This window comes from Poecilia mexicana, unplaced genomic scaffold (assembly GCF_051168715.1).
Source record: "Poecilia mexicana isolate PSO_F unplaced genomic scaffold, ASM5116871v1 scaffold_13, whole genome shotgun sequence".
NCBI lineage: Eukaryota > Metazoa > Chordata > Actinopteri > Cyprinodontiformes > Poeciliidae > Poecilia > Poecilia mexicana.
The window spans coordinates 25,074,429-25,098,835 of NW_028263382.1; the positions used below are offsets into that span (position 1 = coordinate 25,074,429).

Consider the following 24,407-nt stretch of genomic DNA (forward strand, 5'->3'; position numbering starts at 1 on the left):
TCTATCAACTTAGCCACTGTGCAGCCCCAACACCTTTTTGAAACTGAATTAATTAAATTAAATGTAATTAAATTAAATGTAATTAAATTTAAAGCTAAGCGCTCAATGCTTGGCTTGATGTTTCAAACTAATAAACAAGTCCACAGACAAGATATAGAAAAATAAAAAACTTGAAAATACCCAAACAGTAAATAAGATCAAATGGAAAGAACAAGGAACACAACCCTAACAAACTTGAAAACATAAATAAAAGTGGTTCCCATATATTTTTGTTTTTTTCAAGAGAAGATTCAATTTCTGTCTCGTTTTCAACAATCTCTGTGGTTTCTGAGGAAACGTTCTCTTGGACAGCGCTCTCTTCGTGGGTCCAGTCTTCTAGTCCCGGCAAGCTTCCCCGGTCAGGGAAGGCTCCTGAAGAGCTCCCCCAATCAGGAAAGCTGCTCTGGACAGCACTCTCTTCATAAATCCAGTTTTCTAGTGCCGCCTTCGTCAAATCAAAAGTTGAGCTTTCAGACTTCTACAAAACACTGGCTAAATATTCACCACCAACAACGCTAGAGTTGCGATCCGCCGCTTTGGTAATAACAGTAAGACTGCAGTTTTCATGCCCAGGGTATGGGGACGACTGTGGGACCTCTGGAAGGGGTAAAGGGTAAAATAAGCAGCTCCCCCGAGAGGACAGCAGCAGCATTTGGCAAACAAAAAAAGTACACGCAGTTCATTTGTGTGTGAACAATTTAGATTCTATGACACAGTAGTGGATTAAAAACAGATGATGTGCAAGATTTGCTACTTGGTTGTGTCTGCACCACTCAACGCAGCACGTCTGTGCAAATGGATTGGTAGTGTCACTGATTCTCAAACCTGATAAAGGATCTGAGTGGCTCAAATGCATGAGGTCATGAAAAGAGATGAGGAAACCATGATGGATGACACAGACAAGAGAGGAAATTATGTATTTATCATATAATCATCTCAATAATAAACATTATGCCAGATGCATGTCTTCCTAATAAGGTTCACTTCTTCATCACACCCATAATCAAAGTCACTTCCTCTCTTTGGATCACTTATTGTGCTTGGTTTGCTGGATAGCCTTTTGCATTCCCACTGTAAGTGAATTGCTCCAGCGTTGGGTTTTTTTTGGATCATAGTTTACTTGTTTGGTTCAAACAACAGTTCAAAGCTGCCTATTTGGCAAAGATTACACTTTAAACACATCCGGGTTTTATTTATTCATTCTTTTAAATGTAATTAATTTCAGTAAGAGGCTTTTTGTCCCTCAGTAATAAAACATATTTGTATCAACAGGAAACTTGTCAGGCAAATGGAAGAAATTACTATAAAATAAAATATACTACTGGATCAATTACACTCCCATAAATGACATTAACACTTGTACTAAGTGTGACATTGTCTATAGTTTTCCCAAACAGGCTGATCTAAATTATATTTTTTATATAAACGAGCGCTGGATTGTCTGCTACTTATTGGCTAATGTCTAATTAAGATTAAAATATTGCAATATTGTTTTTTTACACTAAGAACAGAATGTGTAAAAAGAAAAACAAACATGGAAAACACTGAATTTCAAGCAGTGTTTGATACTGATACTGAGTATTTTTCTCAGTGTTTATATGTAGTATCTATCTATAATAACTACATATATAGTTTGAAATTTTACTAGTTAAAGTTGCCAATTTAGGACACGCACCACAAGGCTCCTAGTGTGCACTTTAGCTCCACTCATTATACTACTACTTAATATGAAGAAAATAATTGCACCCTCTTTCAGTTCTAGTAACAAAATACAATAAACTGGACGATTCCTTCCAGGTGATTAATTTGTTGGACTGGTCAATTAATGTATAATTATGTTTATAATTTTGTTTTATTAAAAAAAAAAAAAAAATTGCTACAAAAAATTTAAAATCACAGCACACATCGGAGGCTCTGATTTCTAAAGATTGACACTGGCCTTTAAAAAAATCCATCCTGGCCAACCTCTAAAATTAGTAGGTGTTATGATGCTTGAGTGGAATGGCAAACTAGTGACACCTCTTTTGTCATTTTAGACAGAAAATAGCGCTCTTTAAATTAATCCAACATGAACAGGTTGAAGAAGGACATTCAGTGACCAAGAACAATGCCTACTCTGGAAACTTTACAGGAAAATCCATAATTATTTTCATAAGCTCTTAACTATTTATGAATTACTCTACATAGATTTCTATGTTTTCACTTCCTAAAGGTAATATCACATGAGGAATTGCGCTTGAGTTATACATGGATTGTCTTCGGTGTCACCCCAGAATCAGCTGACACACTGCAATAACACTGCTGAGGCAGGTAGATTCGTACTTTCACACAACATCCTCCATCTCATAAAACAGCAGTCGCAAACATGACACAGATATTATGCCTGACTGTGCTTCTTAAAATCCACCATCCATTTCCAGTTGTTTCAGATAATCCTGCAGCACACGACAGCAGCAAATAAAACTTTTAAAGACATTTAAAGGGAAAGAAATCATCTAACAGAGATAGGCTTACAATGCCGCTCTACAATCAGCAGGACACAGGGGCTGAGAGCTAGTGTTGTTAGCTATAAGGCACTAGCCAGGTTTAAGGTCATGAACCGTTAAATGGACATGTGAGGAGATAACACTTGGACAAGACAAATCTCTCCTTGTCCCTCTTTAGTCTGTTGTTGTGATCCAGTCTTTTATGGAGTGAAAGTAATGTCCAGCCCTGAAGCTCTTGTGGCTAACAAGACAGGATTGTAAGAGGTGTCCAGAGGCATCAGCATCACAAAGCTGGGTGATAGACCCCAAACTCCCCAGGCACTCAGTGCCCTTGCTAATGCCCATTCTTCAACATCCCCATCCCTCAGGCAAGGCTTGATTCTTAATTCTCTGCCATTCTAATCCTTTTCCAAGCTTTATGAGTGTTTTTCTTAGTTTTTGTTTTGTTTTGTTTTGGTTTTTTTCCAGGCGTTCAATTTACTGACACACCTACATTTTAAACAATAATATTCTCATTTTCAAAAGGTGGATACAAACACTTTGGCTCAAAATGTTTTGACTTATAAGTCAATTTGCACTTGTTCATAAATATACTTAATGTTTGTAATAACAAGTGGAAACAGCATAAAAAGATGAATGCAGGCGAAGGATTCTCCTTTTCAGCTTCTTAGCCAAATCAAACTTAATTTTTGCATGATAAACAGCAAAAATATGACAAATGAAGAGAGGTACTGACAATGTATAAGTTGTTTTCAAACATAATGTGATACTCTGCAAAAGTTATAAAAATGAAAGTGGCAGCAAAAGCTTTTGATTGGTGGAAGTGTCTCACGCAGGACATTTTAAAACATGTAGGCCAATTTATTCGTGTGAATTCTATTTAATTCAGGGGATTGTTGTAACCTCCAACATTTGCACATTTTAAGTTACACTTTAAACATGGTACATGTTGCTATTCTTAGGAAAAACGTATTTTTTTTTTTTTTAATGCAAAACATTTTCTATCATGAAATTTGGACAGTGACTCTGCTCTGACACATATAGTAAACAACCTCAGAGTAGGCCACTCCACTAATACCCCCCAATAAAAAAAGTTTTATATGGATAATATTTTTAATGAACTAGAAAATTTCTGAAAAAATTTAAACAGGGCCTGCCAAAGTGTGCCCGTCGATTGGAACCCAGCGTTCTGATGCCTAAAATTTAGCATCAATGCTAAAGTAAGCTACATTGTAGTCAGCAGCATGTGAAGGGTCACAAAAATGTTGAGTAGAATGGACTTACTCCATTCAGTATGTTAAAATTAGTGTATTAGCTAAAATAAGCCAAAATGCTAATATTAGTCTAAGTGCTGCCAGGGGCACGTGGGGTATCACTGACATGTTGTCTTACATTGACTTCCTCCATTCAGTGTGCTAAACATGGTGAATAAATTAAATAATAGCTAAAAAGCTTATTTTAGGAAAAAGGCTACTGCTTGACTGCTAGTGGGGGGCAGTGCACTGCTGTTTGTGCTGTTAATTCACTTTACCAGAAAATGCACTCATCTCTTAGCAACAGATTAACAACAAATATTGTTATTGTTCATTGTTCAAGATTTCTTCTGCTGTTTTGAATACTACTTTATCTTATACTATTTACTACTTAAGAATTGTGCATTTTGTGAATTTGGCAGAAAAGTGAAAGTTTTTTTTATTTATTTTATTGTCATTGATGGCAAATATATTATAAAAGTAAAAATTTGATTTATACTTTGTGGCAGTTTGTTACCAGAGAAAAAGTAATCTGTTACCACCAAATTAATAAGTGATATTATTGTTTATTAAACATAAGCTCTTTTGAAATACTGCTTATCTGCTTAGATACAAGAAATTTAAAGTTGGTTTATTTTTCAAAAGTAAAAATCAGATGTTTATTTCGTGGCACTTGGTTACCAGAAAACGTGCTCGTCTCTTAGCAACAGATTGACAACAAATATTGTTATTGTTCAAAAAAACATAGGATTTCTTCTGCTCTTTTGAATACTTCTTATCTTACACTACTTGCTACTTAACAAGAATTTTTCATTTGGTGAATTTGACAGAAAAGTGAAAATGTTTTGTTCTTTTTGTCATTTTTGGTAACTATATTATAAAACACGCATTCAACACAATAGTAACAATAAGATTTATACTTCGTGGCAGTTCGTTACTAGAAAAAAATGCTCATCTGTTAACACCAAATTAATAAGTAATATTATTGTTTATAAAACATAAGCTCTTTTGAAATACGGCTTAGGCACAAGAAATTTACAGTTGGTAAATTTTGCAAAAGCAAAAATCAGATGTTTACTTCGTGGCACTTGGTTACCAGAAAACGAGCTCGTCTCTTAGCAACATGTTAACAACAAATACTGTTATTGTTCAAGATTTCTTCTGCTCTTTTCAATACTACTTATCTTACACTGCTTACTACTTAACAACAATTTAGCATTTGGTGAATTTGGCAGAAAAGTTCAAATGTTTTGTTTTTTTGTCATTGGTGGTAAATATATTATAAAAGTAAAAATTTGATTCATACTTTGTGGCAGATTGTTACCAGAAAAAGCGCTCGTCTCTTAGCAACAGCTTAACAACAAATATTGTTATTGTTCAAAAAACATAAGATTTCTTCTGCTCTTTTGAAATAATACTTATCTTGCAATACTTCCTACTTAACAAGAATTGTGCAATTCGTAAATTTGGCAGAAAAGTGCATTTCTTTTTTGTCATTGGTGGTAAATATATCATAAAAGTAAAAATTTTATTTATACATCTCTTACCACCAAATTAATAAGTAATATTATTGTTTATTAAACATAAGCTCTTTTGAAATACTGCTCATCTGCTTAGACACAAGAAATTTACAGTTGGTAAATTTTGCAAAAGTAAAAATCAGATGTTTACTTTGTGGCACTTCGCCACCAGAAAACAAGCTCATCTCTTAGCAGCAGATTAACAACAAACAACAACAAATATTGTTATTGTTCAAAAAACATAAGCATTTTAGCCTTGCTTTGCAAGTGACCGAGAGGAATATTGAGGCTTCTATTTTGAAATTTTCCGTAAGCTTCATTTTAAAAGGCCTCACTACTCCCCTGTTTAACAGTGGTTGGGTTAAACCAGTCATATAATGCCCAAAACAACAAATACCTGCTGTGAATAATGTGACGGCTTTTATTTTGTTTTGTGTGTGTTGCTCCTATTTTGACAGTCCAAAGTGGTTGTCAGTTTAAGGGCATCAAGTTTCATGAGTCATATGGAACTTACTTCCTTTGCTCTTCTGCCATCTTGTCTGTAGTAAGTGTTCCTATAATAAGGTGGTGTCTCTGTAGTTAGAACCGGAAGCTCTTCCCTCCTCTGTAGCAACTGAGTGTTCCTCCATCTCTGTAGTTCTCTACATCTCTGCTCTTCTCAGTGTTCTGTTGTTATGGTAATTAATTCTCTCTGAAAACTGTCATGTGTGAGTGAGACTTACTGTTCACACTGCAGCCTGAAGTGACTCAATTCCGATTTTTTGGCAATTCCGATTTTTTTGCTGGGGCCGTTCACACTGCCAGTAAATGCGACCTGTATGCGTTCTGCAGTGTAAACTGGCAAACGACCTGAAGTGTCCCGCATGCGCAGTAGAGGGCGCAATAGCATCAGCGTTCTAAGTGTTCTGCCAACCGCCATAAAAAGAAGAAGTGCTCAGTGTTTGCGGAAGTAAACATGGAAGCTAACAGCGGAGCTTAGCTTGCATATTTGAAGTTGTTGTCCGGCCGGAGCAACATATTAACAACTTAATCCTCATATAATCCGTCATGGTTGTTGTTTTTCTTCCCACTTGCGCTTATCAGGACGCAGAATAGTAAGATTTGTTGAGCATCAGTGACGTTCAGTTCGGATGAATGCGACCTGAACGTTAGGTCGTATTTGAATCGGATACGTATCGGATAAGGGTCACATTCGTAAAAGAATCCGACCTGTGCTGTTCACACTGCCATGAAAAGATCGGATACAGGTCGCATTACGTCAAAAAAATCGGAATTGAGTCACTTCAGGCTGCAGTGTGAACGCACCCACAGAAGGGGGGTGAGTCTAAGGGTGCGTTCACACTGCAGCCTGAAGTGACCCAATTCCAATTTTTTGGCAATTGATTTTTTTTGCCGGGGCCGTTCACACTGCCAGTAAATGCGACCTATATGTGTTCCGCAGTCTGAACGGGCAAACGACCTGAAAGTGTCCCGCCTGCGCACTAGAGGGCGCAATAGCGTCAGCGTTCTCAGTGTTCTGCCAACCACCATAAAAAGAAGTGCTCAGTGTTTGCGGAAGTAAACATGGAGGCGAACGGTGGAGCTTAGCTTACACATTTGAAGTTGTTGTCCGGCCGGAGCAGCATATTAACAACTTAATCTTCATTATAGTCCGTCATGGTTGTTGTTTTTCTTCCCGGTTGCACGTATCAGGACGCAGAATAATGAGATTTGTTGAGAATAAGTGACGTTCAGTTCGGATGAATGCGATCTGGACGTTAGGTCACATTTGAATCAGATACGTATCGGATATGGGTCGCATTCGAAAAGAATCCGACCTGTGCTGTTCACACCGCCATGAAAAGATCGGATACAGGTCGCATTACGTCAAAAAAATCGGAATTGGGTCACTTCAGGCTGCAGTGTGAACACACCCTAACTGACACAAAACAGTGTCAATTAGAAATTGTTTTGATTTGAATTTGGCTCGTTTTTTTGTTAATTACGTCGGCGTGGTTACTCAAAATGCCAACAAAAGTAATAGCACCTTCACAGGTTCGAGCCGCATGTTTTGATATATATATATATATATATATATTGTGAGGGGGCACGCGGCGGTACGAGACGCATTAATGGTGAAAGGAACCGGCAGTTATTTTGATGTGTAGAATGCGTGCCCGCCATGCATTGCATGGAGGCATTGAAATGCCACAGCAATGCTCTGTTACACATTGCTATGGCAGGCCCCAATAATAAGTTAAGAAAGAAGATAAACAGTTTCAATTAGAATTATTTTTTGTGTGTTATGTATTTACATGTATGACAATCTTTTGACCTTCATGTTGCGGGTTTGAAATGAAACTCGCAACATTTCAAAGTGAGTCACGAAGTGTGACTCACTTTGTATTGAAGCTCTGCTTCCTTAATGGGTATTTATTTTGGTGTGACACCCTAAGGTCATCAGAAGACCCCATTTAGCCCTTTATAAAGGGAGGTGTTTCATGTATTTTCCAGGCACAATTGTGCCATTTTACTGCACAACCAAGTAACTTTACTTTCAGTTGTTGTAGAAATGGTTTCTATTTATAAAAAGAATTGACTTCATAGATTAACGTCTTGAAATTGGGCCTATGTCTCTTTAAGAAGCTCCTGCTCTTTCCAGTTCTCCGGTTGTAATGAAGTGTTCTTCATTACAACCAATGTTTGTTCATTATGCTGTTTTCAACCGTTCTTAGTAGCGTTAAACTGAGAAGTAGTTGATAAGCTTAGGAGATGTGCAGTTCCACCATGTGCTTCCTATTTTCTGCTGGCACTAGTCTGAAGGAGCTGAGACTCATTTCAGATTTAAAAGAAGGGATGCACCGATAAATTAGCCAGCCGATAAATCGGCCCTGATTTCCTTAATTTTGGGAGATCTGTAATCTGCCAATACTTAGACGTGAAGCGATCTTATCCACCGATCTTATCCACCGATCTCATCAAAGGTCAGAAAGTCAACCACTGTCAATTTTTACTCTGCCATGAGAGAAGTTTGACACACAGAAGGCCCAGCAGGTCGTGCCTGCACGTTTGCAGTTAATAATAGTCACCCCACTGTTGCCAACTCAGCGACTTTCTTGCTATGTTTAGCAATATCTCAGAGAGAAAAAAAATCAGTATGGGCTAAAATTGGAATCAACAGGTCAGGCTTTTAAAGATCAATGATCAATGATCGTCCAAGAAAACTGCAATAAGTTACTTTTTAACCCATATTTAAAATATAAGTCTAGAGAGTAAGTATTTTAGCATTTAAATGGACTGCTATTTAAAACCTGGAGAAGAAGGAGTATTCTTGCAAGAGAATCCTCTGGACTTCTCAAATACAGTAAAGCCTTTAAATATAAAGACACCTAAATGTGATTTAGGGATGCACCTAATAGTTGAAGGAGAGCAACTCTCAGGGAATGGATCTGGACACTTTTCCACGACCTGAAAAGTTATTCTACTCTGAACCAATATCTCTTGGCGAACAGAAACGTACTGACTCGCCAGTGATGTTCCCGACATTCACCGATGACTATTTTTGTTTATACAAGATGCATTTTTGTTCTGTAGAACAGCACATTCTACTCTCACATTGAACTAACTGGACATTTACATACAACAACCTATGTAGACTTTGTGCAATAACATTAAGTCAAGACAATTCTCTTGTTTATAAGAAAGAAAACTGTCTGCTTGTGTCCTACAATGGAAACTTGCAGAGCGCAGCAAGCTGTTATTAACGTAGCGCTTTTTAGATACTACATTTTGCATGCAAAAAGGCAGCTCAGCAGTAGACTGCAGGTTTGTTAGATGAGCACGTAGCCCTGCTCAATGACCAACTTATAACTTCTTAGACTAACTGTTACTCTTTATAGGGCAGGAGGGAAAAAAGGGTAATAGTTCCTAAATTAAGCATGTTCATTTAAAAACTATAGGATTTTAATATTTTAAAAGCAATAATAATAAAAAAAAACCCTATTATTTTAACCTTATGTTGTAGGTGACACTGTTTACCTGATTACTTGTGCAGTAGAGTTTAACTTTTTTTTTTGCTCCCATCTTTAGCAGAAAGAAACTGACAAATCATTGAGTACATCACCACATTCATTTGTGTTCATTCACTCTCCAAATGTTTGTCTGTGCATCAATATCATTATTGTAAGCATAATAATCATTGTAGTAATAATTGTTGCATTTTTGTTTTAAGTAAAACAATTGCTATTGCTGTGGTATTATAAGTTGTAATACTGAAAGCTCTCATAACCGCTTGTCAAAGCAACACCGTCTTGCTTGTATCAATCACCATTTTAACAAAGCAATTTTAAGACGCCTTTAAAGATATGTGTAGCTTATTAGCTAAAACAAGCATGTTGAATCTCATACTCTACCGAAGGAATATTGTAACTGAATGCGAAGATGTTGTAATTGAAATCAAATTCCCTTTTTATTTTTCTTTGCAAGAAACATGCAGTTGGTACCTTACGTTGAGCCTTTTTTCAGCTCTTGTCCGTAATTTATCTCTACATACTCATTTTTGATGCACAGCTCAGAGCAGCTGACGCAGCTCCTTCAGCATCAGCACTAAGTTGATGGAATGAAAGGATGCTGCATTATCATGGAAGGTTGCCAAGATGGAGGAGATGCACGCCAAGCTGTCAGAAACACTCACGAAAAAATTTATCCCGAGGAAACAAACTACGCTGCAGCATGGCAAACATAAACTTTAGCTCTGTGTTATTGTCAAAAAGAGCTGACATCGTCACTTTGTGGTCCTCGTTACTTAACAAGCATTAACTGTTTACAGAAATACACATACTCCACATCTATTCTGAAAGGATTTTTACTTCTGATGAAAAATAAAAAATATATATTAAAAAAAAAGGGTGCAAAACGCACTGACATCTGGACAGACATTTTTCAGACTTCTATGACAAACAACTGCAGGAATATGCACTGGACGGACAATTTGCTTGCACTGAAAACCATTGTTTACAACCAGTGATGTCAACAGCACCGGTTTCCGGGAGGACCTCGGTAGGGAGGTGGTGGGAAAACGTGGAGATCAGCAGAACTCTGTGACAAAGACCCTAGCAGGCACACTAAACTGACTGCAGTCAAAGCCGACGCTGCTGCAAACGCAGGCTGCGAAGCGTTGCACATGAAGCGAGAGGAAGCGAAGGAAACGCAGCACTATCAAGCGCTTTTCACATACACCCCGATGAGCAGCTGCATCCTACACGAAAGTAACCAAATTGGTTTTGCAACAGAGGCACACAGCTAGCTGCGCAGAAAGGCCTACTGTAAAATCTGCTCTTTATCTTTCAGATAATACATTAAGCTATATTATTTTCTTTATGGAGACTTAAAAAAAATGAATTACTGGAGCATAAAAGCCATGGATCCCAACATGCGAACAGGCCCAGGAGAATATATTTGTGTAGCCGTATATTATGATTTGATAATCTAATGAAAGCTAAGACAAAATATGAAGTCAAAATGTACTGTGTTGTATTTTTGAGCTAGCCACAATGCAATATTTAAGATTAACTCCAACATAAGCACTGTTAATTTTGTCTCCATCACAGACTTCAGCATTAATGCACCATTTTAATCAACACAGGCGTGGACCAGTTAACAGTATCAATGTGTATAAAGGTTGAAATACGTTATACAGTTTTTACAATTCCAAAACCAGTGAAATTTTGCATCATGTCATTGAAATCAGTCCGTCTTTTCCAACTGGTGGGTCCTGACCTAGAAGTGTCAGAGGGTCACAGGCCTTTGTCTGGACAAAAAGTGTCATAAAAACATCAGTGGGGTCTGCATACTGTACACTGTATTAGGTGGCAATAATGTCCTTTAACAGACACCTATCATTTTACACTGTAGAAGAAGACACTGTTGTTTTTTTAATGTGCCAAGTGAGCATTGGTGGAACATATGTATGACGCTGACTATATCAGAAACTATTTTACTGAGAAAGAAAAGGACCATAACTGGAATCGCGACCCCTTCGGAATAAACGTTTAAAATGTCCTGTTGCTGTGGGCGCTGTGGTGACCCAGGGGCAAACCACAACCCACGTACTGAGGCCTTAGTCATCGTGACAGTGGTCGCAGGTTCGATTCCCAGCCTGGCGACATTTGTCGCATGTCTTCCTCCTCTCTCATTACCCTGTTTCCTGTCAAACTACTTTCAAATAGAGCCAACAAAACCTTTTTTTTTTTTTTTATGTCCCGTTGCCAAGCAACCGAGAGTCAGCTATTGGAGCTGTTATCATCATTCATCATCACCATTCATACAGATACATCAAAAAATGTTAAGAAATTCCCTAACTCTGGGACAATAAATACTTCTATTCCATTCTAAAAACAAGATAAAATAAGTAGACCAAATTAATGCAAGACTAGGATTAAAATCCCAGGGTAACAATATACTTGTGTTACGCTATAAACAGCTGAAGAGCAAAGAATGATTTATTTGTAAAAGCGCAAATAAGAATAATACTAATTTAAGTGTGTTTATTCGGGTTATTTTGCTTAAGTCTATGTATTAAATGAAAAAATACTAAGAAAATCTTCCCGATAATATTTGTATAATTAATCATTTGGGCTATATAGTTTGATAACATTATGAAAAGTACAACAAACCTTCACAGCGTTTCGCTGCTTAGGCCTAGTAACTGTTATTGTCTGTTTTAAATAAAGCCAATAAGTCTGTCTTCTATATTTTCCAGTAAATATCAGGAAACCATGGAACTTGGTTGTATTTTTAAAATCAAGGTTATCATACTGTGAGAATCCCATACCAACCCATGCTTAGCCAGTCACATAAATACCATCAGACAAACCACACACACACACACACACACACACACACACACACACACGCACGCACGCACGTACACGCACGCGCACACACATAAAAATAAAATACCACTACAATTGCAGTTGGTGCCAGCCACTGTTGCCATCATTTCAGTGGGGGAAGGGGGTCAAGTAAAATGGGTTGGGCTTTAGCCTCCAGCTCAAAGCCATGAGGATATTTCACATCCCAACCTGTGCAATAAGCTCCCCTCTGTTCCAAGTCTACAAACACATTCCAGGAAGCTTGGCTGGCCTGCTGCTCTGCTTGCAGGTATGTGGGATTCTAGGAGGGAAGAAGGCTTGATGTAATGCACCAGCTTCACTTCTGCTCCACTGTCGTACGTACGTCAGATTGAGAACAGTCACCTCCTTATTCCCTAAAGGTGCGAAACCCACAGAAGAGGTCATTCCTGTAATGACACAAGGCAGCGTGCAGGGATGTGCACTGACTGCATCTCCATGCACTGCAATCAAACACGTGGATGGCTCTCTTTTATTCAGCTCCCAAAAAAACATGTTATTTAGCCCTTGTGGTTTAACCTTTGATTTTTTGGACAGACAGCTGCCAAGATAAAGCGATTACCTCAGGCAGCCAAGGTTTTATTTAAATCCAGAGATTGCTTTAATAGGTGTAGGAGAGGGTTAGCTTTAAAGGCTTAGGGGTAATAGCGATGTTGAAAGGTGTACGTGGATTAGAGAGGACTGTTTCCTAGCACAAACACACTGAAGGCCTCCTCATTGGCAGGAAGTACATTACCCATGGTTGGCAGAGTTTCCATTAAGGTTTGACGTCCTTCTTCAGTAATATAATTCCATAGTTGTAACTGATCACATCAACACAGAGTGATCTGTATTAAAAGGTTTACTAAAAAAGGATGTTGCTGTGCACAAATAATTAGACAGTCAGATTAAGATACCAGAACAATGGTTCTCAGAGTTTTATAATAAGCACCACCCTCAGTAAATATCGAGTTTTCCCAGTACATCCACAGAAAAGGGCTTTATTACTCAGTTGAGGTAAAACACCAATCAATCAGCCAGAGATCAGACTCTGAGAATTTTCACTTGAGCAGCTGATTGGTCATCAACTGTTCAACTAAGGACTACTGGCATTTTTCCATCTAAAACTGCATCAGCCTGCACGGAGGCACTTGTTTTAATTTATTAAGAATCGGTTAAGCTAAGGGGTAGACGCTGTGATGCCAATGATGTCAAGATACTTCTAATAACTTCACACTTTCCGCTGGATTAAAAACTATTTCTTTTAAAACATCGTCACCTCTTTGTGTTGCATCACTCTGTGATTGACTGAAGTATGCAGTTTCATTATCAGGAGTTTCCTTTTTACTCTAAACTTAAAATTTCAATGTTCCAACTTGGAGAAATTAACATAAAGATTAGAATTTGACCTTTGACCAACCTTGTCCAATAAATACAATTTGGCTCCTTAGCATAAAATATTCTGTAGCAATTAAAGTAAAAACACTTCTGATTATTTTTTTTAATCATATTATGGCTTTCATATCATATGATATGAAAGCCATTTCATATCATATGAAATGGCTTTCATATGATATGAAAGCCATTATGATATGGCTTTCATATCATAATATGATATGAAAGCCATATCATATTATGGCTTTCACCGCAAAGGAATAAATGTTCCTTTGCGGTGTACAATCTATTTGAGCTGATTGAGCTACCTGTAATGCTTACAAAAATGCATCAAAGTGCCTGCTGTTGGTTGATGTGTTTGAAGACCACAAATGATGGGAGTTCTTAGTTCTGATGCGCTAAATGAAACCAATCAAAGAAAGAAAATGGCAGAATCTTATCTTTGGAGTGGTGATTGGTGCTTATATTATCTAATTTGGACTTCATTTGTTTGTATTTACATTAGAAGTAACTGATGCCCACTTTTTTTTCCAAAGTACTAAAAGCTGCCAAAGTACCACCAGTAGAACATGTACCACAGTTTGAGAACCACGACCTTAGAAGGCTTAATCTCTGTGTGTGTGTGTGTGTGTGTGTGTGTGTGTGTGTGTGTGTGTGTGTGTGTGTGTGTGTGTGTGTGCGTGTGTGTGTGTTCAGACAGTGGATGATTAGACATTACCTGTCAGTGGAACTGAACTGTGGGTCACTCATTGGGCTTCCGGTTCTAGATTTGCAGTAAATTATATCCCATTAGCATTTTCCAGAGCTTGGTGACCAGACTTCCAGGAGCTTCTTTCTCCGGCATTCGTATTTGAGTAGGCAAGGATTTTTTTTTTTTATAAGCGGTGCTTAGAATCAACTCCCTTTGGTTGAAAAAAAAAAAAACAGTTAAGTTGTTGCAAGGCACGTCCAAAAATTAAATAAGAAAAAATATATATATATATATCGAATAAAAAAAAATCTAATAAAACACTGACTGGTTGATCCTGTTTGCAGGTAATCCTTGTCGAAATGAAACAGCAGCAAGGACCTTACAGTGTAGAGCTTTTTGCCAGCGACAATAAATATAAAAACAGCTCCAGCTGGCACAAGTTGCCGTGCATGCATAAACTCCTTGCGAGACTCTTTTTTTTTTTTTTTTTTTTTTTTTGCATTCACATCCCCAGCTTCCGCCGGTAGGAAACGTGTAAACAATCCAAATGCAGCACCAGACACCTTGGCCCAGCGATGCAGTCCGTCTGCCACCACCCCTCGATCAGCTACGAGTGGCCTCGGTGCCTAAATGATCTTTAAAGATGCTGGAAATTCCTGCAGTCCCATTTGGTATTCCCTGTTCCCAGAAATGCCTGCCTGTGGCTGCGGGAACGACTCTCCCGTGATCATGAGAATCGCTCAGTAGCGAGTATCAACGAGCCGTGTTACAAGTTAGCAAAACAACTGCGGCTAAATGTTGAGATTAAAAAACAAAGCGGCTTAAGATGATCATATTTATGTATCTAAAAGAAGAAATACAGTTGGGGGGTTTTCGGAAATCCTTTCTCACGGTAAACTGGTGGGGTTAAATCTCGCCTGCTACCAGCAAACAAAACAGATGAGCCCTTTCAGCAAAAAAGAAGAAAAAAAAAAACTTTGCTTCGTGTGTGCTCTTGTTTCGAGTGCAAACTAAGCAAACTCCCGTTCACAACAATGAACCGAGCCGCGACGGAAAATTATATGTAACAACACCCTCTCGAGTCCAGACTAACTTGCGGTATGTCTCCGTGTTGAAAAGTCTCCGGGAGCAGAGAGAAAATCCAGCGGAGTCGGTTAGCACAGCGCTACGTTGCTTGACTCCATGTTTCCAGAATTCGGTCGTTTCTCGGCAGAATTCCCGTGGATGGAAAGCAGGTTAGCTATGCGGCCAGCTAACGGGACACAAACTGTCCACCGCTCCTCTGTAAACAACGACCGAAAGCCTCGGAGAGGCCCTAAAACTTTTGGCAAACGCAAAAGGCGCTGTTTTCCGATGGAAGACGCGGCTAGTAGAAGAGTATAACTTGAGGAAAGGTAGCGAAAAAAAATCCCACTTTCTGCCGCTAGCAACGCCCTAGCCCGCTACCAGTTGGAGTCCAGTAGCGCTTCCACTGACCACTTCCGCCGGGAGATGGGAAAATGCTTAGTTGCATCACAACGTTAGCAAACATTATTGTTAAACTGCTTACAAATGTGACAACAGCCCTCCAACTGCTACTTCCACACGAAACAACAACGTAATATTAATTCCTACAGTATATGGTGCATTCTTACAGGCCTTGCGCTATCAAGACAAATCCAGGCTGAGCATGTGTAATTACACTATAAAAATGGATTTTGGGATGCATTAAATATTAGCCAATAAAATTCTTTAAATTCAAGTGGAATCGTTTGCATTTGAAAAAGGCATGTTTTTAATGTAATATGGAGCGGTAGCTAAATTGCTAGATAGATAGATAGATAGATAGATAGATAGATAGATAGATAGATAGATAGATAGATAGATAGATAGATAGATAGATAGATAAAACTGTCTTAAAACTTAATGTGTTTTAATCATTGAAAATTAAAATTCTTATAGAAAGTTGTGATAAGAGTTGCACTGGGAGAAAGTTACTTTGTTAGAGCAAGAACTCAATTTAGAATCCTGCAATTTAGCTGCAGGGCTACCATTACAGTCAAATTCGCAAACAAGCTTTTTTTTTTTACCCTGAGGCAACTGTTGCCATTGTCAAGGAACAGATTGAATCTCTTCTTGAAATAGATTCAACAAGTTTATTAGCATACTCTATTAATAAATATTTTATGCATTAACCACAGGCTAGCATCATTTTAAAAAAATAATTTTAACATAGGAACAATCCAAAATGATACTAAAAGTTAATTAAAACTGAGTTAAATAAATAAAGTACAATTTAAAAAATGATTCTCACTTAACTAAGCTATCCATCTGTCTTTAAGCAGTCAAATTGTGTCAAATTAACATAAGTTCTATGGCGAACTATTGAAATCTACACATGCAAAAATTGCAGCATTTTGCAAAACAAGTTTTATTTTAATTGCTCCTAACAGGTTCTTTCATAATTCTGCTTTATCAAGAAGTATATATTTAATGACTGGTATCCAAGTGATAACTTTTAAAACATTAAAATTGTCTAGTAAAAATAATGTACAGTGGTGTTTATACTGATAATTATCTTCAGTATAATTATGCTTGAAAGTTATTCTAAAAGGGACATATTTTCTTTTATAATCCACAATCCTACAATTTATGCATGGATCAAAATTGTTTGAGCCCCTCTATTAATGACCGAAAAAACCCAGACTCCTTAAAAATAAAAATATGCAACATCAATATCTATGTATAGATATTGAGCTGTAACAAAATGTAGCATACAACATTGGTTTTATGTCTTTTTTTAAAGACATGAAAAAATGACATGTCAATGCACAGTGCATTGGATGTCACAACATAGGAATAGTTGCTTTGCCCACAAAAGACTAAGAGCAAATAAGGATTAGATCGCTCTGACATTTTTCCTTTCCTCAACATAAAATGGGGACAACTTCCTTTCCCGCAGTAAGAATATGTAAAACCTAGTAACAGAGCTAAGCGGTAAGATTCAGGGGTAAAATTAAATTCATCTTAAGGTTTAGTGGCGCATCCACATGAGAAAATAGTGTCAAAAACCAAATGTTAAGTCATATCTCTTTGTCGACCCTTTCAGCAGTTTATTTGAGCGCTTTTATTTAAAGTTTGACAAAAACAGTCTGACTAAATCCTGACCTTTTGTCACTTTGACCTCCTCGTCCCACCTAACTGATGACACTTAATTCAGGTGGTGGTTAAACCCTTCATAGAGAAATGGAAAGGCCTTTGGTTTGCTGATACATCATGGGCTGATCCTTTTGACTTCAAAAAGATATGACCTAGTATGACTGTATTTGTCACGTAAACAGTAATCAAGCCTGAAGCAGATGTAATTTTTGTGCTTGCTGAGAAAGAACAAAATTATTATCAAATTCAATTTATTCACAAACTTATATATGTTTTGTGGTTTTGGTTAGGGCAACACATTTCAATCACAGAAATTAAATGTATTTGAAATTATATAATGTTTTTACATTTTTCAATGTTGACTGAGAGTAATTAAGACACACCCAAAATATATGGTAAGTCTTCAAATCAGACATTCAAGAGTTGCCATATATTGTGATTATTTTTGCAAATGTGTTACTGAAGAAAATATTACAATTTTTGAGGGGATCTACAGAACATTTCCTCCCAATTGGTTTCTAAGTGTGCCTATGAAAAATCTGTTTTTAGAGCTAGAAAGTCAGAGCCCTGGCCTGAAATCCAGTAGAAATTGGGAAACTGTGTCCCCATGTGTGCAAACAAGAAAAACACAGAGGTAAGGCAAAGATTAAGGGGTGAAAAGAGATTCATTAAATCTACTATTTGACAATTAAAGTAATGATAAAAAATGAACTAGTTATGTATTTTAGAAGCTATTTGTCATGGCTATTTGCTAAATCATGAAACGTCAGCTGGATTTATTAGGATGCATTTTTGTGTAAGTGGTTCTAACAGCTTTTGGATCCATTTTTACTAAGCTAGTGCACTGAATTTGCACTCAATTAAAAAAAAACAAAAAAAAAAAACATTTTTCATCTCAAAAATAAATTTTATTCATTTCTCTTTTGTTGTGTATTAGTCATATTGATCAATCCCACCTAAAAGACAGTGTTATGCTTTAAAACCTATTTTTTATATAAATATCTTGCATTTTAAAAACTACATGGACTTTTCTGAAAGTCTTAAAATCTTGCATAGATAAAAAATAAACAAACAAAAAAATAGAACACCTAAGTCCAGTACAAGGAGTAAAACGGATATTACCTCACTAGTCATTCAAATATAATTGAAATACCACCATCTTGTGGACGGCTGTGGTAACTTCACTCCATCTGAATATACGCGATGCCGATTTAGCTACTGACAATTATTCTCAGGTGACATTTTGATGTGGAAAACATACACAAAGATCTTTTTATTATTATTTCAATCGGGATTACAAAGACAATTAAATCCATCGTCAATGTTTTCACTTTACAGTCTAGTGTTGGAGCATTTAGATCACAGCACAAGAAAAGAAAAACATAACACATACAAAGGGCAGTAAGTACATTTTAGATAAGGCACAGATAACTTATTTTTGTACTTTCTTCTCTTTACAAACAAATGATTATATGCCACAAAGATATTGTGTCAGCAAACATGAAAGCTGATGGCTTGGTACCTTCCTTGGCACGGATTGATGCTCTAAGCTCAAACCTGATCTCCAACATTTTGGCTGACAGAGCCTGTTTGTTCCAAAGATTCAACAAACAGTAGGGATGTTAAAAAAGTGCATCAGTGCCTTAAGAAAAACATCAAAATCCAGACAAATAATTTGCAATAAGGGTAATTTCTGCCGTCAACAAAGACCGAAGAGACTTTCTCGACAATCACACAAACACTCAGTGAATGTCAGTTATCTGAATATAATGGTTCTAGTACCAAATACTTTTTCTCTAAACTAGTTACACCAGGCATTTTGTTTTTACTGTATTACAATTAAATGAGGCTTTTATACAACAAATAAAGGTAAAATGTTAATAAGTAATTCAGGATCATTTTAGCTCACACAGACAGGAAACGAAGTACAACGTCGCAGATTTTGTGTAGATCTATCACATTAGCACATTCACAATGCGAGTGGAAAAAATTTTCCCAAACTGTATTGTGTTTTCAAATAAGCACTGTTTCTCTTAGAGCACACAAAACAAACAAACAAACAAACAACAACAAAAAAACAACTGAAAGAAAGCACAGAAAGCTGTCTTAATGTTTTTGTCTGACAAAAACTGTTCAACAGCCACCCCGAGGTCTGACTGTCTCACTTTCTAAATTGTAAACTCCCTTTTTGGAACAGCACCACCACAAATGACTGGGCCACAGTTCACAGCAGCTGAAAGCAACATGTGTTTTTATAAAAGTGCTTTGGTTTTCAGTCCTCGTTGTAGACATGTTGTTTGTACCTTTGAAATAACAATCATCAGGTGCATATAAACTAAAATATATATTTTTAAATGCACACATGGTAGACTTTTCAAAAATGATGGCATAGTGCATTCCATTTACACACAAAAAACTACTTTTTTATAAATCTGTCAATGCAGAAAGCCGATTTTCCTGTAGACTGAAAAGAAAATCCACTGAGTGTCTGAAGTGAAAAGCTGATGTAAAGTCAGGTAAACTGATTTCCTCCAGAAGCCGAAACGCCTGTCAGTCCTTCTTAGCTGCAGCCCTCCGCCGTTGGTCTCTCTCCTGGTGCCATCTCTTGCCCCTCCGCATTACAAAGCCAACAATGTCCACCATGAAGGCCCAGGACATAGCGTACATGGCCACTCCTCCACACTTGATGAGGAATAAGGGTCTCGGCGAGATCAGCTCACAGTACAGCATTGTACCTCCCACAAAGATTCGCATCACAACAAACAGCAGCACAAACAGGACATCCACAGCGTCCCCGAGCGGAGTCTCGTAGCGTCCCGTCTGCTTGAGGAACCAGCGCGTCTGCAGGAGGGGGTTGGTGATTTCGCTGCCGAAGAGAACAGCACACGATTCAATTCCGGACTCGCCCAGCCACAGGGTCATTACGATCCCCAGAATTGTCATGGTGTGGTGGGCCAGCATGACAAGTCCCTCGGTGTGGAAGTACAAGCACCAGGCCATGTCAAAAAGGAAATAGCCCAGACTGATCACCAAGGCACTTATTTGTAAGGGGGTGTTCTTGGTGCCTGACAGAAAGAAACAGAATCAGACTTCAGCTTTTTAAATACAAAAATGCAATCACTTGGAAAAACCTATTTAAGTATATATATATATATATATAAAAAAGCAACAATGAGATTTTACATATCTGCAAAAAAAAAAAAAAATTAACCATATCTGTTTCCTACCTGGCTCACTGAATGGCCAGGGTCCATCCACATACCCTATGTAAGCTGTGATGCAAATCGCCACCATGCCGTGCACCAGGGTGACGAGGCGACAGTTCCATTCGTAGCTCCTGTGTCTATTGAAGAAGCACAAGATGAAGTAGAAAGATGCCCAGCAGCAGAGGCAGAGGAGTGTGAAACCCACAATCGGCACCATCGTCTCCCCTGAAGACAAAAACAAGCAGAAAAGAGCTAGAAATAAACAAGAACTAAAGCAACTAAATAAGTATTTAGCGTCCTTTGAATCATCACCTTATGGAATAGGAGAACAATGCAAGGAGGCAGATATCGCCCCCCTGTAATATCACTTACAGTAGCGAGAGGCAGAAATGCCATCCGAAGCCTTGGACTGTGCAGCCTTTGTAAATGACCAACAATTAGCCTTTGCTTGAACTATAATAGTACTATAGTCGGCAGGCTGAGGGTCTGGTGGGGTGAGGGGGCCGTCTCTTCTTCTGCCGTGACGTTTGTGCTAGGAGGTGAGACCAATGCAGACGGGCAGAACCACCCTCTAATAGTAGAACAAGATTTGCACACTAAACTCTGGATGTCTTAGGAGCTAATTTCTAAACAGGGCGAGAGGTTACCGGGCGATGGGCCTCAGACAGGATCCCAAGAGGAACACACACTTTCTCTGCTGCTGTCAAATGCCACGTGAGCTTTAAAGACACCCTGAGTGTCTTTAAAGCTCACTTGCAGACTGTCCTTGTTCAGTCTGCACGGCCGTTCCGAAATACCAGACGTTGATTTTTAAATATTATTTTGGTTTAATTTTTATTGTTATCCTAAGAGGTTTTATAAATGTACTTGCATCTACAAAATATTATTATTAAATATGGATAATGGCTGTTACTTAGAGTGCCTTGCTAAAAATATTCCCATCCTTGGACTTTTTCACATTTTGTCAAGTTACAGCCACAGACTTCTATTTATTTCGTTAGGGTTTCATGTTACTGAACTACACAAAGTAAGGCCTAATTGTGAGACATTTTAGTGTCATAAAGGAAAAAGAACACAGCAGACAGGTCAGATATAAAGTTGTGGAGAAGTGTAAGGTTCAGTAAGGAAACAATAACACCGTGCTTTGAATATCTCCTAAATAAAGCATCATTCAAAAATGGAGTGTAGGGGTGCTGTATGGGGACAGCACCCCTACTTTTATAAGTGGATTTTTGTAACTGAAATATAACAAAGAAAAATACATTGCTAGATAATACACATATCTTAATGTTACACTCAAAGATTATGTACACTGCTCTACATTTTATTAACCAAAGGAAAAACAACAGGTCTAAGTATCTTCCAAATGCCATTAATACTTACAAAGACAAAAGTTTTCCAAGGTGCAAAGTGTATGTACTGCATTCAGCTGTTCTTTATTTTCTCCTAACTGCCTAAATTCTTGTTGACATGGTTACGGAAGAAAAATACGTCAAAGATAGTTTGCTGCTAGAGTTCTCACTCTGTCATGTTTCTGCAAATAGGGGAGACTGATGTAAAAGCTGAGTCACCCCTTGTTGCTAGGAAACGGTGAAAAAAAATTGATCATGAGACCAGATAGAAACCATAGATGAAATGAAAATCAAAAAACCCAAACTGCAAATAGCTTAAACAGTCAACAGAACCCCCCCCCACAAATCTAAGGAATCAAGTCCAAAGCACAAACAGGATGAATCAGTGCACACAAAACTGAAGAGGTAAAATCTAATGATATAAACAATGAAGACTTTATAAAAACATAAGCATACATGAAAATCATTAAACACCTAACGATAATTAGGATCATTTTTCAGATGCAAAATTTCAGAATTCCCCATCTATTTGTCAAATTTTGAAGTATAAATACAAAAGTTTCCAATTTATGATGCTGACTTTTTTTTCTTTTTAAACAGAGATTAGGTTTTAAGTAAAATATGGTGGATGGATGGACATAACAATGCACACGAAGGTGGATGGTGTTCAGACAATGAGACAAGAAATAACGTTTGAAAAAAAAAAAAACATTAATACTTTTCCACACTGCAAAGGAACTCCACTTATGGGCTGCTTTGTCCTGATACATCCTTATGCACATCTAAATGTTTTTAAATATTGAACACTACAGTTTAATGGTCTATTGGCTTTTTAAAATGCTTAATTTAAATGAAAAATTAGATGATATCTAATTACTTTTATTGTTCCTCAAAGATTACAGTTCATTCAGCTCATTTCGAGTTTTAATACATCCACTAAATCAGTTTTATTTCAAACAACGGCAATGTACCAAATTAAGTCAATAACTACAAATTGTAAAACTATATACAGAACATAAAACAACTGGCTGCACCAGTGGTGCAGTTCGTGGCACTGTTGTCTAGCAGCAGGAAGGCGATCATGGCCTGGTGTCTTTCCGCATGGAGTCTGCATGTTCTCCCTTGCTGGACACAGTCCAAAACAAGACTTTTTCATCTCTTTAAATTGTCCTTAAGTGTGAGTGTGTGCATGGTTGTATTCCTGTGTGTCTCTGTGTTGCCCCGTGGTGGACTGTCGACTAGTCCCCTATCCCCGTGACCATGCAAGGAAATGTTTAGATAACATAAATCAACATCATTATGTTTTGTCAGGATGCAAGTGGGAATTGGGAACCGCTCCTGAATATATGACATTCTATACATTATAACTGAACCTAAAGGTAGAGGGACACTTGACATTTTAAGGCGAAAGTGTCGTTTCCATGACAACCTAAAGGAAAACAGGACATAGTGACAAGTTGAAGCAATATAAATATTTTTGTTTTCTTGTTTGAGTATTTTAGAGATGAAACCGTCACAGAAATATGCTGGTAGACAGCTAAAGGAACCGGTACTAAAGCTTATCCACCAGCCATTAGGATGATGTTGCAACCCCACCTGATAACCTGCTAGCCGTATCAGATAGCAAGCTAACTAGTTGTGTAGCAGGCTATGCTTATATAGAACATTAAAGCATTTTCTCCGGCTTTCACAAGCGCTATAAAATAGCATTACCTTATTGGTAAACATCAGTCGGTCTCTGCGCCTAGATGCAATTTGCCGTTTTCCTCGTTATGTATGTTTTCTAAGGGAAAGAGAAGTGTGACACACTAGCTGCTATTTGTTGTCCTTTATCCAGGCTGCTCCGGCAGCAACAGCCTCCATCAGCATCCTTTGGTTCTCAGAACGCTTATATTGAGTACTATAAATGTGAACATTTTATATTACCCGAAGTAACACAAGGAAGGTGCTCTGAGTAAATAATATCGAACCAGGCCGTAGTGAGAGATAACAGGCTCATTAAATACATTAAATGTAGCGTTTTAATTTCTCTTGACGGCTTGATGAGAGAAAGTATATATTTATTTTTTTCCAGAACAATGGCGACACCTAATGGTCAACACGTGGAGTTACAACTCAACCAGGAAGTGAACATTTAATTTTAAAGGGATTTTATGTGAAAGATTAAATCAAACGTAATTGTGAAATGGAAGGGACATTCTAGATTGTTATCTGTTTTTATTTACAAATACAAACCTCAAAATGTGGAGGGGAACTGTATTAAGCCCTGAATCAGTACTTTGCATAACATACAATCACTGCAGTTACATGTAAATCTTTGGGTACGTCTCTTTCACCCTAGCACAGCAAAAAAAAAAAAAAAAAAAAAAAAAATCTACTCTTACCACTATTTTCAGTGGTAGTTTTAACTGGAAATAGTAGATTGGATGAGTGAACATCAGCATTCACGTTTTAGATT

General features: G+C 37.6%; 2 protein-coding genes across 7 annotated transcripts in view; both read right to left on the reverse strand.

The window, feature by feature from the left end:
* arhgef12a (Rho guanine nucleotide exchange factor 12a) overlaps positions 1 to 15,854 on the reverse strand; it is a 58,758-nt gene extending 42,904 nt beyond the window's left edge. For 4 of the 5 annotated variants that reach the window (XM_088011933.1, XM_088011930.1, XM_088011931.1 and 1 more), the window contains exon 1: positions 14,281 to 15,854. In XM_088011933.1, coding sequence (XP_087868059.1) covers positions 14,281 to 14,312 — 32 coding nt within the window. In that variant the 5' untranslated portion in view covers positions 14,313 to 15,854. The remainder of the gene's footprint in view (positions 1 to 14,280) is intronic. The other variant, XM_014990178.2, reaches the window with a different exon arrangement.
* A 2,778-nt stretch (positions 15,855 to 18,632) lies between these two features.
* Positions 18,633 to 24,380, reverse strand: tlcd5a (TLC domain containing 5a). 2 transcript variants are annotated; one of them, XM_088011934.1, is made up of 3 exons: positions 23,663 to 24,380; positions 20,619 to 20,734; positions 18,633 to 20,456 (listed from the first exon to the last, which is right to left on the reverse strand). In XM_088011934.1, exons 2-3 carry the CDS (start codon positions 20,683 to 20,685, stop codon positions 19,942 to 19,944), a joined length of 582 nt encoding a protein of 193 aa, XP_087868060.1. In that variant the 5' UTR covers positions 20,686 to 20,734; positions 23,663 to 24,380; the 3' UTR covers positions 18,633 to 19,941. The 2 variants fall into 2 exon arrangements, with proteins under 2 accessions (XP_087868060.1, XP_014845656.2); XM_014990170.2 differs by having other exon boundaries at positions 20,619 to 20,822.
* Between the last annotated feature and the right edge of the window lie 27 nt (positions 24,381 to 24,407).

What these genes read in the sequence shown, in the direction of transcription:
- tlcd5a (XM_014990170.2), bottom strand. Translation starts at nt 20,814, where the DNA reads ATGGTGCCGATTGTGGGTTTCACACTCCTCTGCCTCTGCTGCTGGGCA. An exon ending in CTGGCCATTCAGTGAGCCAG is followed by an intron (nt 20,457 to 20,618) that starts GTAGGAAACAGA and finishes TCTTTCTGTCAG; the next exon opens with GCACCAAGAACACCCCCTTA.